This window comes from Astyanax mexicanus, chromosome 17 (assembly GCF_023375975.1).
Source record: "Astyanax mexicanus isolate ESR-SI-001 chromosome 17, AstMex3_surface, whole genome shotgun sequence".
Taxonomy (NCBI): domain Eukaryota; kingdom Metazoa; phylum Chordata; class Actinopteri; order Characiformes; family Acestrorhamphidae; genus Astyanax; species Astyanax mexicanus.
In genome coordinates, this window is record NC_064424.1 from 11,106,091 (window position 1) to 11,120,004 (window position 13,914).

General features: G+C 36.3%; 1 protein-coding gene across 2 annotated transcripts in view; it reads right to left on the reverse strand.

Moving 5' to 3' along the window:
* Window positions 1–13,914, reverse strand: part of ppp3ca (protein phosphatase 3, catalytic subunit, alpha isozyme) — a 90,648-nt gene that overhangs the window by 18,547 nt on the left and 58,187 nt on the right. For both annotated transcript variants that reach the window (XM_022676099.2, XM_022676098.2), the window contains exons 4-6: window positions 13,299–13,410; window positions 7,730–7,875; window positions 7,440–7,579 (exon numbers count right to left, since the gene is read on the reverse strand). In XM_022676099.2, coding sequence (XP_022531820.1) covers window positions 7,440–7,579; window positions 7,730–7,875; window positions 13,299–13,410 — 398 coding nt within the window. The remainder of the gene's footprint in view (window positions 1–7,439; window positions 7,580–7,729; window positions 7,876–13,298; window positions 13,411–13,914) is intronic.

Consider the following 13,914-nt stretch of genomic DNA (forward strand, 5'->3'; position numbering starts at 1 on the left):
AGAGAGCAAAAAAAAGAGAGAAAGAGAGATTCGCACAGCATTTTGTGTAATGTGCTAAAGGTTTAAAGTACAGCCTGGACAAGAGTGTAAAACACTTTAGCTCTTCCCCTCCTCTTGCCGACTTGTCTCTACTCCACACTTGTCTCATCGCTCTCTGTTCCTTCTTCATCTCTCTCTCTCTCTCTCTCTCTCTCTCTCTCTCTCTCTCTCTCACACACACACACACACACACACACACACACACACACACACACACACACACACACACATTCTTTCTCCTTATTGCGTTACTTCTCCTACCTTTTTCTCCTCAAATCACTCTATCCTCTCTATATCTCTCTCCCCATCTTTCTTTTTCTCTCTCTCTCTCTCTCTCTCTCTCTCTCTCTCTTTCACTCTCTCGCTCCAATTTGGGCAAGAGGAGTGGGTCGTCATGGCAACACCACACTGCAAAGCCCTTGGGGATTGTGGGATAGATCTCAGAGCTGTGTTGCTGTTGCTGCTGCTGCTGGCTGCAGTGTGGGCCCCACTGTCTCTCTCTCTCTCTCTACTCCCTCTCTCTCTGTCGCTCTTCCTCCTCTCCTTGCTCCCGCTCTCTTTTGTTCTCCAGCTATCCCTCGTTCCCTCCCCACTCTGTATTTTTTGCTGCTGACTAAAGTGTGATTTAGTTGCTTGGGAAGCATCCTTCTGCCTTCAGTTTCAGCCCAGAGACGTCTGCACTAAACCCATGTATGTGCTTTTACACACACTGTAAACCAGATCTGCCCATTCTTGTCTTATTTAAACTTATTTTTTATTAACTCCATTATTTTCTGTCATTTTTCACTACACACTAGTTGCTATTTACCTTGTGTTAGTATTGTATAATAAGTAGATATAGAATTGTTCCAAAATGATGTGAAAACTGCCTGGAAGTTCTAAATGTCTTTTTCCTTTCCTTATAAAGGCTCCATTTCATAAACTTATTTTTTTTTCACAGCAGCTGCTATTCTGTCATGCAGTGCACTATGCGGATTAATATAAACAACATATAGATGATGAAAGGTGCCATGCTGAATTCTGTCATAGTCTGACCAAAATACAGTTCTCAAAAAGTAATGCAATTAGCAACACCAAAAAACTACTGTATTTTTCACACTATAAGGCGCACTTAAAATCCTTTAATTTTTCAAAAAATTGTCAGTGCTCCTTATAATCCAGTGAGACTTATGTATGAATTTTACACATCAGGTATTACAGAGCAGTAAAACTGCTCCGCTGAAGTGCAGTGTTATACAGGAGTTTCAGCTTAGTTCTCCAGCGCTGAGGCTGGAGCAGTATTAGCAATAGCCGCTAACCGCGCTAAGTGCTCTTTTGCTGTTCAGAGGTGAGTATATCAGCCAAACCGACGAACCGCTAGCTAATATTACCCTGGCTTAACGGAACCCTTAGGGTTCCCCAGTGTAGCGCTGTCGGGAGGCATTTCCTAGCACTATCTGTGCCACCTAGCTTTTGTGGAAATCTGAAAATCTAAGCTTACTGTAAACAAATGGAAGCACTCACCCAAATAAACAGTTTTCAGAATGGCAGAACATGGCAAAAGTAAATTTACAAATACTTTTTGTATGACACAATACAAATATGCAGTTAATACAATATAAACCTTTTTGTAGAACGCATATTACACAGTATAAGGTGTTTAAAATGAAACTTTCCAAATCAGATATTTGTAAAGCAATGTTCACAAGACACATAGAACAATTATTTTAATGCAATTTGGCTTTATACACCAGTAAAGAATGAAGTTGTTAGATACGTTTCACACCTAACAGATATTAATATACCACATCTGCCTTCTTTATGCTTACTCAGAGATGACACTGCTTTTGAACACTGGGATTAAAGTATGAATAAAAAAATAATAATATTGGTGGCATTAGCCTTAGTTAAAAATCTATTTCATTAAATTGGAAAACAAAACAACATTTTACAAGACCACAGTGGTTAAATGTCTTAACAGACTACATTTCATTAGAAAAAATAGTTTTGTATACTAAACACAATCAGCAGCAGTTCAGCAACATTTGGAACCCCATCATGAAAATCTTAGCATTATAAGTAAACTGATACCACATCTGTTTAGCTAAAACTTGAGCATAGAAATTAGAAAGACATAAACCCAAAAATACTTTTTCTTGTCTATTGGTTTGTTTTAGTTTATATGTCCTCCCTTGAGAACAATGCCTTATTATAGAGCGAAATTAAGTTTTAGACCTCCAACAAGGGAGAACATAAAAAAAGAACATGGCAAAAGTCATGGGACATGATATTCCAAGCTACAGCCTTTCAGCGTTTTGAAAAACATGGAACTTTTATGGAATGTACTTTTCACAACAGACTGAGAGATTCAGGAGAACCTGGCAACGCACTGCAAGGTGCTTCATGAAATATGAAACAACTGCAAAGAAATCCAGGGTGTTTCTACAGCATGTTCAGGGATTCACTCTGAAGGTCTGTGTCTGTGTGTGTCTGTGTGTGTGTGTCTGAGTGTGTGTCTTAGATATGTGAGAAGCTAAGAGCACCTTTAGAACTCAGTCAGTTAATAAACATGACCGCAGTCTCTACCCTCAGGCTGATTCTTCATTACATGGTGAATTGGGGAGGTGAGCAGTTCTTTTAGCATAAACTGCTTCTGTGATTCTTACATAACAGAAGAACACTGAATGGATATGTGTGTGTGTGTGTGTGTGGTGTATGTGTGAGTTTTAATAGCAGACATAAGAGACCATATCGTTGGATGATTAGTGTGTTCAGTGCCATCGCTGAAGAATGAGCACAGCTCGCATGCACACACATTCTCCCACCCACTCACACTTACACACACATACACACACACACATGCTGCAGATTGGTGGCTCCCCGATGCAGGAAAGAGGATGTGATGAAAGCAGTGATTGTGTTGAGAGAGAGAATATTAGTCCAAATGGCTGGAAGACAGGCTTTGGCTCTGCTTAGAAACATAATGATGAATCAAGCACTGCTATTGATTGGCCCAAATCTGCTGCAGTTTTCTCCTGGCTCAATGCTACAAACACACACACACATACACACACACTGCTACACAGTGCCACAGAGTCTCAAACCCATAGAACAGTGACTCTCCTTCAGTCTGTCTCACACCAAGCATAAACACACCATACACACTGCAGCGCATTAGCACAGTCTACACTGATATAACCTGATATAACACACGCTTCATCATGACTGTGGATATGTACAGTACAATAGGGGATAGAGGGTTAGAGAGATATAAGGAATATACAGCTCTGGAAGAAAACAAGAGACCACTTAAAAATTATTTTTTAAGTTTCTTTGATTTTACCAAATTGAAAACCTCTGGAATATAATCAAGAGAAAGATGAATGATCACACGCCATCAAACCAAACTGAACTGCTTAAATCTTTGCACCAGGAGTGGCATAAAGTTATCCAAAAGCAGTGTGTAAGACTGGTGGAGGAGAACGTGCCAAGATGCATAAAAACTGTGATTAAAAACAAGGGTTATTCCACTAAATATTGATTTCTGAACTTTATGAATATAAACTTGTTTTCTTTGCATTATTTGAGGTCTGAAAGCTCTGCATCTTTTTTTTCAGCCATTTCTTATTTTCTGCAAATAAATGCTCTAAATGACAATATTATTAATCGGAATTTGGGAGAAATATTGTCTGTACTTTATAGAATAAAACAACAATTTTCATTTCACTGTAATATATACCTTAAAATAGCAAAATAATAGAAACTGATTCAGAAACTGAGGTGGTCTCTTATTTTTGTATATATATATTATCTGAAGACAATGACAGAAAGAAAGAGAACGAGAAAGTTAAAGGACAGGAATATGAGGCAATAATACAGACAGGTAGGCAGACATAGACAGACAGCATAACAGATAGACAGGCAGACATATTGATAGACATCTAGACAGATTTAGGATTGACATGAACAGATCAACATTTCAGCTTTTATTTCTAGGTATTTACAGCTGAATCTGATACACAGTTCAGAGAAACATTTTATCATATATAATATATAGCGCTGGATAAGCTTTCAGACTTCAAATAATGCAAGGAAAATGATATTTAATATTCATATTAATAAAGTTTTAAGAGTTCAGAAATCAATATTTGGTGGAATAATCCTGGTTTTTAATCACAGTTTTCATGCATCTTGGCATGTTCTCCTCCACCAGTCTTACACGCTGCTTTTGGACAACTTTATGCCACTCCACGCAGTTCAGCTTGGTTTGATGGCTTGTGATCATCCACCTTCCTCTTTATTATATTCCAGAGATTTTCAATTTGGTAAAATTAAAGAATCTCAGGATTTTTAAGTGATCTATTATTTTTTTCCAGAGCTTTATGTATAAAAGAGACAATGGCATGTAGATGTTGGACATCTGTTTAATACAAAAAAATGACTTAAAATTGTGATTAAACACACACACAGCCATGGATACAGCCACACACATGAGTCACAGTGCGTGAAACAGCATACTAGACAGTAGCCTGTGCATGTTCAGTAAGTGTAGGGTTCAGTAAGAGCACGTGATTTTCCTCTTAAACACACAAACACAGACACACACACACACACACACACACAAACATGCACGTGGACACACACACAGGCACTGTAATGTGGCTGATACAAGAGGTAATGCAGCGTGTGATGTGATCTCAGAAGTGCCGTGAGATACATACTGGGACAACCCTTCCCTTCACCCTGATGAATATTTCAGCCCTGACAGCCCTGGGTATGGAGGAACTGTGTGTGTGTGTGTGTGTGTGTGTAAGTTGAACTGACCATGTTTAAAGTCTTCCGAATGCTCTTTTACTAATTCCATGAGCAACCAAATACTAAAGCTTGTGTAGAAATACACAAACACAATAACCTTCTCGCTCTAACACAGCCTCTATCTAACACCACAAACACACACAGAGTTCCATCAAATTTTCATCACGGTGTGTGAAATACTAAGCAGTTGGTGGAACACACAGGAATAACGGAGACAGTGTGTGTGTGGGTGAGAGAGAGAGAGAGAGAGAGAGAGAGAGAGACTATGTTATATTATATTTTGATACTGCAAGCTATGCATTATATTTAGATTTTTTTAGATAAACGCTGTGCGATATGACGGTAAATATCGTAGCGACGATAGAAAAGTGTCTGTCTCTATCGTTTCTACAGTAATTTCATCAATAATTCATGCAAATATATAAAGTAGGCTACGATGAAATGTATTGGCGTGGTCACTTTGCATAAACTCGGTTTATATAAGTGATACCAAAAGTAATCTTCGCAAAAAAAAGCTTCATAATGTGGTTTTGCTACATGACACTGCTTTACCTTATTTGACGGACACTTTAAAAAATGTTAATTGACTTTATTTTGACAACTCAATTTAAATACCTGTAGAATTTTGAAAAAATTAGCTACTGCATCTACCTCATCTGTTTTTTTATTTGATACATATATATTGCTGCACTAAAAGGTAGTAATTCTCATTTGTGAACTTTTGGTTTAATGTCACTTTGAAATAAAGTTGGAAAAAAATTAAGCAATGATATTATTTTGTCATATTTTTCGAAGAATAACTAAAAAAACATACTCAAATGTGGTATATCATGATATATATCGTTATCGTGATATAAAAAATTCCATATCGTGATATATGATTTTTCCCATATTGCCCAGCACTACTTTAGATGATCTTTTTTTTTTTTTGGAAAACCTGTGTTATCTTCTAAAGATGTTCTTTTACTTTTTAAACGGTTAATACAGGCCAGGGTGAGGGTTGATTTTATGTTTTATGATGCGATGGACAGTCATGTTGGGTTTGAAAATGTGTGGGACTACAAAGGAGTTTTATGTAAAATATTAAATGGTGAACTCATTTTTAATGACCTTTTAGCATAAAACAAACCTGTGTTTTTATGTAACTGATGGTCTGTTTTAACTAATATTGTTAATAAAGTGTGGTTTAAACTCAAAACTCTAAAGATGTGCAGGCATTTAACAATTTTCCTCTATCCACAGTGTCACACATGTACTAGGAATACATTATAGAAGCCATTACCACCCAAAGTGGACAGCACAGTAAGAGGTAATGATTGAGATTGGCGGTGTCTGGCTAGGATTGTCCATGTAAACAGGCAAGCAACTCCACTTTCAGTACAGGAGACCCTACATGCATGTCCTACAGGTCAGGGAGCGTTCTATTTAGTTTCCATGGAATGTGGCAAAAGTCATTAAACATTGTAGTTTCATATCCCATTACATTTGCCATGTCAGTGTCAGTATAAGGTAAATGTACATGGTACTGTCTCTGTGCATAGTTTCCAGTTATCGCTTCAAATGATCAAATGTTCTGTTTTTAATCTATAATTGCCCCAAATCTTCATTTATAGGTTTATTTTGCACCAACATAGCATTATGTTAGTACTGGCTGTGTGTGTATCAGCTAATTAATGTTACAGAGAAGAATAATAGAAGATGAGACAGGGGATGTCCCACTCGTAATATGTGCTGTGTGTGAGTGGTCAGCCAGTCAGCCATGGATATTAGATTTTCAGGTTCAGGTTCATGTGAGAGAATAAGGTGAAAATAAATTATGGGATTTCATTGCTTGGCGCAAAAAGATGCCCTGAAGAATCCATGCTGAGTTTTGAGTAGCTTCCCACTTTTAGCTATTAAAATTAAACAAGATAACAAAGAATACAGCTTTGGGAGGAATGTCTGTGCCCCAAACAGTTTTCCAACATGTTCTTATCTGACGAAACGATGCTAAAAGGAAAGTTCCGGTTGAGGTGAGAGAATAAGGTGAAAATAAATGATGGGATTTCAATGCTCAGCACAAACTAATTCCCTGTAAAATCCATTCTGAGTTTTGAGTAGCTTCCCATTTTAGCTATTTAAATTAGACCAGATAGCAGAGAATACAGCTTTGGGAGGAATGATTGTGCACCTAACAGTTTTCCAACATCTTCCTATCTGCTGAAAAGATGCTAAAATGAAAGTTCAGGTTGAGGTGAGAGAATAAGGTGAAAATAAATTATGGGATTTTATTGCTCAGCGCAAACTAATTCCCTGTAAAATCCATTCTGAGTTTTTAATAAGCTTCCCATTTTAGCTATTTAAATTAAACCAGAAAACAGAAAATAGAGCTTTTGGTGGAATGTTTGTGCTCCAAACAGTTGTCCAACATCTTCTTATTTGCTGAAAAAAGGCTCAAATTAAAGTCCTCCATTTTATTTACAATTTTATTTTGTTTTATTTTATTTTATTGTAGTGGGGCTGGGTTTGTTGGGTTGGATTCTAAACCTCTGATCCTAGAATTGTTAACAGTGTTCCTGTCGAGTCAAATAACCTTTCAGTAAGTGACTAAAGCACAGCGTTCTCACCTGTAGAAGTAGGAGCAGCCTCTGACTGTGTTGTGGCTGAAGTACTCCTGACTCTTCTCATTGCCAAAGTCCTCCAGGGGGTCTGACCACAGGAGGTCACACATGGGCCCGAATGCCGGGGGCTCCTTAAACCGATCCAACTGTAGGCCGCGCAGAGACGCATCATAAAGACCACACACTGAACACACACAACCACAAACTCTGAGCTGTATTCATGCAGCAGCCCACCATCCCAGCATGCATGGCCTGGCTATTACAGTGGACCTGAGCTCCTACGGGCCGGTTGGTACCTTCTTTATGTCGTCTAAAGTGTGTATTTCTGGAGACAGGCCACCGTGAACACACAAGAACTGCTGGTTCATGAGTGCAGCCAAGGGAAGGCAGTCGAATGCTTCCATACACGAGTCGTACACCTGCTCCGAATACTTGATTTTACCTACAGCAGACAGAAAAGGAGAAAAAGAGAGAGAGATACACTTTAATGCATTCAAATTCCCATCATGTACTGTTTAAATATTCAGATTCAGTGCAATTTTTAATGTTTAAACTGATCAGGTAGCAGAAAAATGTGTAAAATGATGCTCATATGTGCAGTCTAGAATCCAGTCTAGAATGATTAGTGTAATGAGAGGATTATGAAATGAATGAGAAACTGTATAATATTAATAATCAAGTAAAAAAAAAGGCTAGAATATCTTATGCCGTATTTTCAGACTATATGGCACACCATATTATAAGGCATTATAAGCGGCTAACTGCTAGCGCTAGCGTTACGTGAATGCCACCCGAAAACAGCTACAGCATACTCACCTCTGAACGGTAAAAGTGCTAGAGCTTAGTGCTGTTAGTTAATGCTAATTAATTAAATAATTTATGTTAGTTATTGTTAATGCTTATGCTGCTACAGCCTCAGGGTTGGAGAACTAAACTGAAACTTCTGTATGAAGCTGTACTTCACTTCTCTTTACTGCTTCTTACAACCTGACTGTTTAAATTCATACATAAGGTGCACTGACGATTTTTGGGAAAATTAAGTGTGCCTTAAAAATTAGAAAGAAGTGTGAGTAATTCTTACATTTCTCCCTTCTTGTTATTCATAGAATACATTTATCAAGTCAAAATTGCTCACAGTAGTGATGAAAGGAATCTGACATTTTAATCAGCTAAATTACATCAAACCCTTTAAATATTGTTTATAAGCGTTTTTTACTAATATAATTTACATCAATTTTAGAGGCACTTTATAAAGCTTGATTAACTTTTTTGCTTTAGGAATAGTAACTAAATTGTTATCTTAAGGTTTTAATGGGTTACAGACATCAGTATTGGATAATGGAAGGATGTTTCAATAATTAGTTTAATAATGAGTTTATTATGACTAAAAAAAAAACTGAGAAAAACTGAAAGACCTGAGGGATTTTCCTGATTCATGAACCCTACACAAGCAAGGCTTTGTAGTACCTTATAAACTATTCAAAGAACTTGAAATAAATCAGTATAAAAATAAACAGGTAAGTAGTGTAAAATCTTTAAAATAGGCACAATTTGAGTTCTTCCTTTGCTTTTATTCAGCATTTTCAGCAGAATTATAAAGTGAATAAGTCTAACCGATTAATTATAGACTTTGATAGGAGTCTTACAGTAGTCTTCCATCATATATGACCCAGAATAACTTTGTTTACAGCTTACAGGCTCAGTCATTCTAATATATTGGTGGAAATTCATACAATTTTACCTTAATATATATAGATATAATATAATATAATTCTATAGATGTCACTCATACCCTGTGGGCTTAAGACTCCTAAACCACCTGCCCAATTTTCATCCCCCCCTTTTCCACCCAACCCCCCCCCCCCCCACACACACACACACACACACAGGAACAAACATAAACAATGATGTCTGCTGGTGTACAGGTCCCTCTGCTCATGGGGTGACATGTTTTTTTTTTTATCAAATCTCAATTCGCCGCTTCTCAAGGGCATTTGTATCCATGGTGACAGGTCAGCGGAGTAGTTACAGAAATAATTTGCCGCCAACTCTCTTACACCTCTCTCTCTCTCTCTCTATCTATCTATCTCTCTCTATCTCACTCTCTCTCTCCACCCTCCTTCACCTGTGTCTATATTCTATCGCTCAGCCTTGTGGGATAGCTCCACTCTTAGGCATTACCTCATCTGGCATTTGTACCCCTCCCCTTTTCTTTATCACCTCCTCTCCTTTCTCTCTCTCTTCTCTCCTCTTTCTCTTTCTCTCCTTTCCTCTCGCTATCCTCTTTCATTCAGCTGTTCCTTTCCAAAAACATCAGCTATTCTTACAGACTCAACACTGCCCAGCAAACATCTATATTGTCAAGAACCTTGATACGTATGATCTGTATCACGATATACTGGGTTACGAATCAATATGTCGTGATCAGTGTTGGGAAGGTTACTTTTAAAATGTAATCCCTTACAGATTACTGATTACATCACTCAAAATGTAATTTGTAACGTAATCAGTTACATTACTTCAAGTGAGTAACGTAATCTGATTACTTTGGATTACTTACAATATTGTCGTTTTTTTAAGCCTGAATGAATGTAGCAACCACATCTTGCATATTATTGTTTTATTTTTCCTTCCAGTTAATAGATAGACAAATAAAACAGCCTTTTCAATCACCCTATAAAAATACTTATGAAACCATTTAATCAAACAATTTTATAAAACACTTCTATAAATTGATGATAAAATCATTAAAAACCAAACAATGTAACAACAACTGTAAGCTAACTATTTGCAGGTTTGCCACTTTCTGCAGGTGGATTTTTTGCCAGGATTATCTAGGGGTGTAAATCACAAGATTCATTACGATACGATACAATACGATTATTTTAGTCAGCGATACGATAATGTACGATACCTCAAATTATGTCTTTATACGATACAATTCGGTCCAATAGGATTTAATGCGATTACAATCTGTTCCTTTTCTAAGAACTCACAAATGCAAACAAAATATAATTTGAATGTTTTATTATTAAATGTCAAATGCAGTGTAATCATAAACAGTAAACAATAATTCACTTCAACACTTTAATTTCCATTATTTAAGTTCCATTTGAGAACATCAAATGCAGAAGAAAATGTAAAAAAAAAAGCGCCTGTTATATTTAGAGTTTACAATGTGTGTATGGATGTTGGTGATGAATAGTCAATCATTCTCTACATTTCCTGATTCAGTAGGGTCTTGACAAACAAATTACAAAATTTGTAATTTATATCACAATGCATTGAAGAGTTACACTGCATTATATTAGGTGTCCACCAGGCGTCTCTAAAGTGTTCAAAACCTCTCCAGTAAATCTGTCTCTATACAGCCAGAGTTTGTAATTTTTTTTTGTTTGTGATAAAATAAATGAATGTAAGTCTATTTCAGAGTAATATTAATACTTTTTGATGAAATGACAAACAAAATCACACGTATGCGCGCTGTGGGCGCACTTATGTTTAGCAGAGGGAATTTGGTGACAGCGGATAGGCATGCCCCTCCCCCAGCCATTAGGAGACCAATCAGGGCAAATTACGTACCAATGTTTTCGTCTAAGGGTGGACTATTGGTTGAAATAGGTGTCAATCACTTTTGTGACGCTGGAGAAAGGCTACGACCTGATTTGATTGGATTGGATTGATCCAGCGCTCACGTTATTGGTTCAAAAGACGATCACTCAAGAAAAATAGTGGTTTGTGGACCGCTGAAAATAAACGCATGTTTGTGAGGAGAAGTAAGCAGGCGAATAAAGGACTTTATGGATATTTTATCTGCGGTTCAGTGCTGTATTGTGGATGCTGTGATAGTAAGTGAATTTTCTATAATGTAGTATGATGTTATTTTATATACTAATAATATTTTATAAGGCTATTTTGTTGGGGAGGCGTGTTCCCCATGTAAACAATGTGAAAAAACAGGCTGTTTTCAGTTGGCGATTTCTGGCGACTGGTTTCATGTAGATGGTTGTAAATTTGCATGCAGGTAGTTAAATTAGTACTAAAGAATATGAGTCGGTTATTTGGTCGGTGTGTTTAGAATATTTGACGCTTATAAGCATTCAACTTTACATAGTCAGAACGGGCCCGCCGACGGGCTAGGGGGCGCTTCTGCAGTGAAAACATTCTGAGCAGGAGGTTGTGAATCACAGAATATTCTGATGTCGTGATTTATGTGAATGTGATTGCGTTTTGTCAGTGTTGGATTGGAAGACCAAAAATAGAAAAGTACCGCAATGTAATCCATTTATTTTAGCAGAGTAACTGTAATCTGATTACCATTTACTGAAGCAGTAACTGTAACGGATTACAGTTACTCATAATTTGTAATCTGATTACGTAACGCCGTTACATGTAATCCGTTACTTCCCAACACTGGTCGTGATATATTGCAATATTATACAACAGTTAGTTCCGACCCTGCAATGTAATTGGCTTAAAAGGCGTTCTATGAGTGCCGTTATCAGCTGGTAATGCACTGTAACCAAAGCTCCGCCACATACAGGTAACCTAGAAACAATGCAGCGCACACAAGCCAAACAGCGCAGCTACAAACAGAGCAGCAACGGAAGTATTTTAACTTGTGGAGTTTTTATAATCAAACAGTTCGTATTTTCTCATCCTATTTAACTCAAAATCTTTCAATAAACAGCGATAAAGATGTATATTGTGGTGTTGCAAATCAAATTTGAGAAAAATATCACAGTATAAAAACACTGTTTTTTTCTAGAAATTCTAGAAATTTGTACAAAACAACCACAATTGTTCAGTCATAAATGAACACTTTTGGTGTTCTAATAAGTGAGAAGACCAATAATTTAATAATATATTTTCATATAATATCATATCATATATAATATCGTATAATAATAAAGTTTTTTTGAAAAAAAAAAAAAAAATTTGAACTGGTATGGAGGACCAGTCTAGCATTTGGAATAGTGATGTCAACATAAGTGATCAATGCAATAGTTTTATCTAGAATTTGATCACATTTTTAAAACATTTTAATGAATATTTTTTTACCAGATTTGGCCCCAATGTTTTCCTATATCTCACTATTTTTAAAAACTAGTGATGTATAAGCAGTTTTAATTATTTTATTGATGTAAACATGACATTGATACTGCAGAGTTCAGAAGGTAAATTACTTTTTAATTTAAGCTAAAAAAATAGATTAAATCTTATAATTACCTCTCAATCTTAACAGACTATACACTGTATTTTTTCTCCCTTTCTAAAACACAAAACAGTACTTGCATTTTAACTTGTGATTAACCGTCATTAAATTAATCACATGGTGTGATTAAATTGTCATTAATTTGATTTTTTAATCTGAAGTTTTGACTTAATAAAAACCAATATGTGATTCAACAAAATATGTCCTTGTTCCTTTTTTATATTTTCCATTGATGTTGTGACATAGTTAAATTGAGCTGGTACTTAAACATACACAGTTCACTAAGGAGAATCTGTGTTCAAAGGTTAAAAAGATAAAAAAACATATCTGAAAATAAGAAAAATCATATTGTTTTGACCTTACACTCATTTTTATTTTATTTTATATTTAATATCCATTATTAAAGGTTTCAGTGTTAAAAAGGAAAATTGCAGTAAATTGTAATTAATCACATCAATTTTTTTATTGATTAGCCCATTTCTGTTACTGTTCATAGATTAAAAAGCTCTGGTCTTTAGATGTCAGATCAGTCGGCCTGGAGTCACCTGAGAGGACATGCCCAGGACTGGAGCTCACATTCAGAGAGGCTGCCTGACAGATAGAGGAGGGAAGGGCAGGATCAAGAGAATAATAGAAGAACACATACTCACATTCTTGTTTGAAGGTGAAATATTCTGTCAAATGTCTACATTCGTGATTTCCTCTCAGTAAAAATAGCGTCTTTGGGTAGAGGATTTTCAGCGACCAAAGGTACAAAACACACTGCGGACAGAAAGACAAGATAAAGGCAGAAGGTAAGAGTGATGCATTTGTACCAAAGATGCAGAGCTTTCAGACCTCAAATAATGCAAAGAAAACAAGCTCATATTCATAAAGTTTTAAGAGTTCAGAAATCAATATTTGGTAGAATATTCCTGGTTTTTAATCACAGTTTTCATGCTCTCCTCCACCAGTCTTACACACTGCTTTTGGATAACTTTATGCCTTTACTCCTGGTGCAAAAATTCAAGCAGTTCAGCTTGGTTTGATGGCTTGTGATCATCCATCTTCCTCTTAATTATATTCTAGAGATTTTCAATTTGGTAAAATCAAAGAATCTCATCGTTTTTAAATGGTCTCTTTTTTTCAGAGCTGTATATACATATATACAGTCAGGCCGAAAGTATTGGCACCCCTGAAAGTTTTCTAGAAAACAAAGTATTTCTCCCAGAAAAATATTGCAAATACATGTTAAACACATGTTTATTTCTTTTCTGTGTATTAGAA